This window comes from Dendrobium catenatum, unplaced genomic scaffold, assembly GCF_001605985.2.
Source record: "Dendrobium catenatum unplaced genomic scaffold, ASM160598v2 fragScaff_scaffold_692, whole genome shotgun sequence".
Taxonomy (NCBI): Eukaryota; Viridiplantae; Streptophyta; class Magnoliopsida; order Asparagales; family Orchidaceae; genus Dendrobium; species Dendrobium catenatum.
The window spans coordinates 1781662-1783993 of NW_021319154.1; the positions used below are offsets into that span (position 1 = coordinate 1781662).

The following is a 2332-nucleotide window of genomic DNA, read 5'->3' on the forward strand; positions in this document are numbered from 1 at the left end:
TTCGTTTACGGTTTACAATCGACAGTTGAGATCGCCGACGGCACCTTCTCCTCCATCATCCTCACCACATCCGCCATCGATGGCCGCAAGCTCGGATTCTCCCCAATGCAAAGCGCCGAGATGGCAGCCATTATCGCAACTTCCCCCTCATCATAATCTCCGTTGAGCCGTCGATCGACAATTTCCGTCACCTTCCCACCGGCCGCCTCCCGGACAGTTTTACCCGCCACCGCCGTTAACAGCCTCTCTGCCCCCGCGTCGAACGCTTCCTCGCCGGTGATGATTACAAGCAGAAGCACTCCAAAGCTGTACACATCACTCTTCTTGGAGACCATCCCGGTCCGAATGTAGTACGGGTCGATGTAACCCGGCGAACCGGTCAACTCCACCGGCGGCAGGACGGCGGCGGAGAAACCCATGCACGCGCAGCCAAAGTCGCATAGCTTGGGATTTAGGTCGCCGTCGAGGAGGACGTTGGAGGCCTTGATGTCGCCATGGACGATCTGGAGCTCGCAGCCTTCGTGGAGATAGTCGAGGGCTTGCGCGAGACGGTAAGCGATGGAAGTTCGCCGAGCCCACGGCAGCACGGCGCCGGAGTGGAGCTTGTCGTGAAGGCTTCCATTAGGGACGAATTCGAAGATCAGAACGCCTTGTTCATCTGTTCACAAAACACGCCCGTTTGAAATCAGCTCAAAATTTGAACCTCTCTGTTCACCAATTAATTCCAGCTTTATTACATACCTTGTTCGTCACAGTAGCCGAGCAGGCGAACGATGTAGGGGTGATGGATGTGGAGGAGGATGCTGAGCTCCAAGCGGAAGGCGAGGTGGAGGCGTTTGCTTCTTTGGTGGAGCTTGACGCTGGCGGCAATGGAGTCTTTGAGACGGGCAAAGTACACTGTGCTGAATCCCCCTTTGCCTATTACATCCGAGGTGAAATTGGCGGTGGCTGTTTCCACCTCCGACCATGTAAAACGTCGTGGGAACAGAGCAAAGATGTCATCTTTTTGTGCCGGAGGCGGGCCGTCCAACCCGGACTCGGGCCCATCGGCGACACGAGCAGTGGTCACGCCGACCTCGAGGTCTTCTGCATCGAGGCAGAGCTTCCTCCGGCCGCGTAGGAGCAGGACGCAGACAAGCGATGCAAGGAAGGAGGCGGCGGGCAAGGCGAGGGTTAGGACTATTGCGAGGTACATCATTCTCTACTGCCTCTGTACTTGTGGCTCAGCTCTCGGCCATGAAACAGCAAAGCTTTGGTAACAGAGCAGACAGAGAATTTATAACGAAGAATTTTGCTTCACTTCTCTGATCTCTCTGCATTCGAAGTAAATTTTTTTATTTAGGATATAATAATTTTTGAAAAAATATCAAACAAAAAATTAAAATGAAATCAACGAGCTTAATTATTGAAATAGGTAAATAGATATACAGTGGTTCTGTGCAGTGAAAGAGTGAATCTAACGTTAAGGGATGAAGTTGACTAATAATTGAGGAACGTGATTTCTGTCTTTTAACTTTTGCTTTTCTCCGAAGAATTGGGCATCAGCTTTTAAAAAAAAGACCATTGTTACGCTGTCAAATAGAATATATTAATATAAGACTTTCTGTAATTTTATTTTTATATTCTACGTATTAAATTATATGTCTTGCAAATTAATTAATAATAAAATTATGTGACACATTAAATATTTTTTCTTAAAATAATATTAAAGCAGATGCATCTTGATCTTGAAGGCATTATTTCGCTCATAAATTAGAAATATAAATTGCATTTCTTTCTTATATATATATTTTGAAATTTTCTTATAGTATTGCATTTATATCTTCAGATGAAATTTTATAATTTCATTGGAGTCAGTTTTTTCGGCTTTTGCTGGATCAATTATGCTTCGATTGAGAAAGCTTTTTTGTTACTTTCTAAAACAATTTTTTAGTATCAAAATTTCGTGTTAGAAAGCTGTTTTAGAAAGCAACAAAATAGTTGTCCCAGACGAAGCCTTAGTTCATCGCAAAAAATTATTCTGTGTAAAGTTCAAATGTAGAGTTGCATCTGAATCGTGAATATACACAGTATAATATAAACACACTGCATATGCTCATATATCTTGACACAACTCTGAGTCCTCCGCACAGAGCAATTTCTACATCATAGGGCCAATGGTTGGTAGGAGTTTTCTCCTTGCACGCCAATATTAAGTTCGATTAATAGCCATAAAGAAAACACGATTCTAACATGTCAGCGTCCCTTTCAGAGTGAAATTGACTCTCGCATAAGTTTTTAAATGAGTGTTTGAATACTATTTAAATACGTTTAAATATCATATTACTATAAC

General features: G+C 43.9%; 1 protein-coding gene across 1 annotated transcript; it reads right to left on the reverse strand.

The window, feature by feature from the left end:
* Positions 1-5: 5 nt before the first annotated feature.
* Positions 6-1345, reverse strand: LOC110104076 (salt tolerance receptor-like cytoplasmic kinase 1). Its single transcript, XM_020833030.2, has 2 exons — positions 742-1345; positions 6-658 (listed from the first exon to the last, which is right to left on the reverse strand). Exons 1-2 carry the CDS (start codon positions 1196-1198, stop codon positions 6-8), a joined length of 1110 nt encoding a protein of 369 aa, XP_020688689.2. The 5' UTR covers positions 1199-1345.
* Positions 1346-2332: the final 987 nt, after the last annotated feature.

Bases quoted from the DNA above. Each gene is read 5' to 3' on its own strand.
- LOC110104076 (XM_020833030.2), bottom strand. From the start codon at position 1,198: ATGATGTACCTCGCAATAGTCCTAACCCTCGCCTTGCCCGCCGCCTCC. The intron at 659-741 runs GTATGTAATAAA...TTTTGTGAACAG, and splicing joins CGGCTACTGTGACGAACAAG to ATGAACAAGGCGTTCTGATC.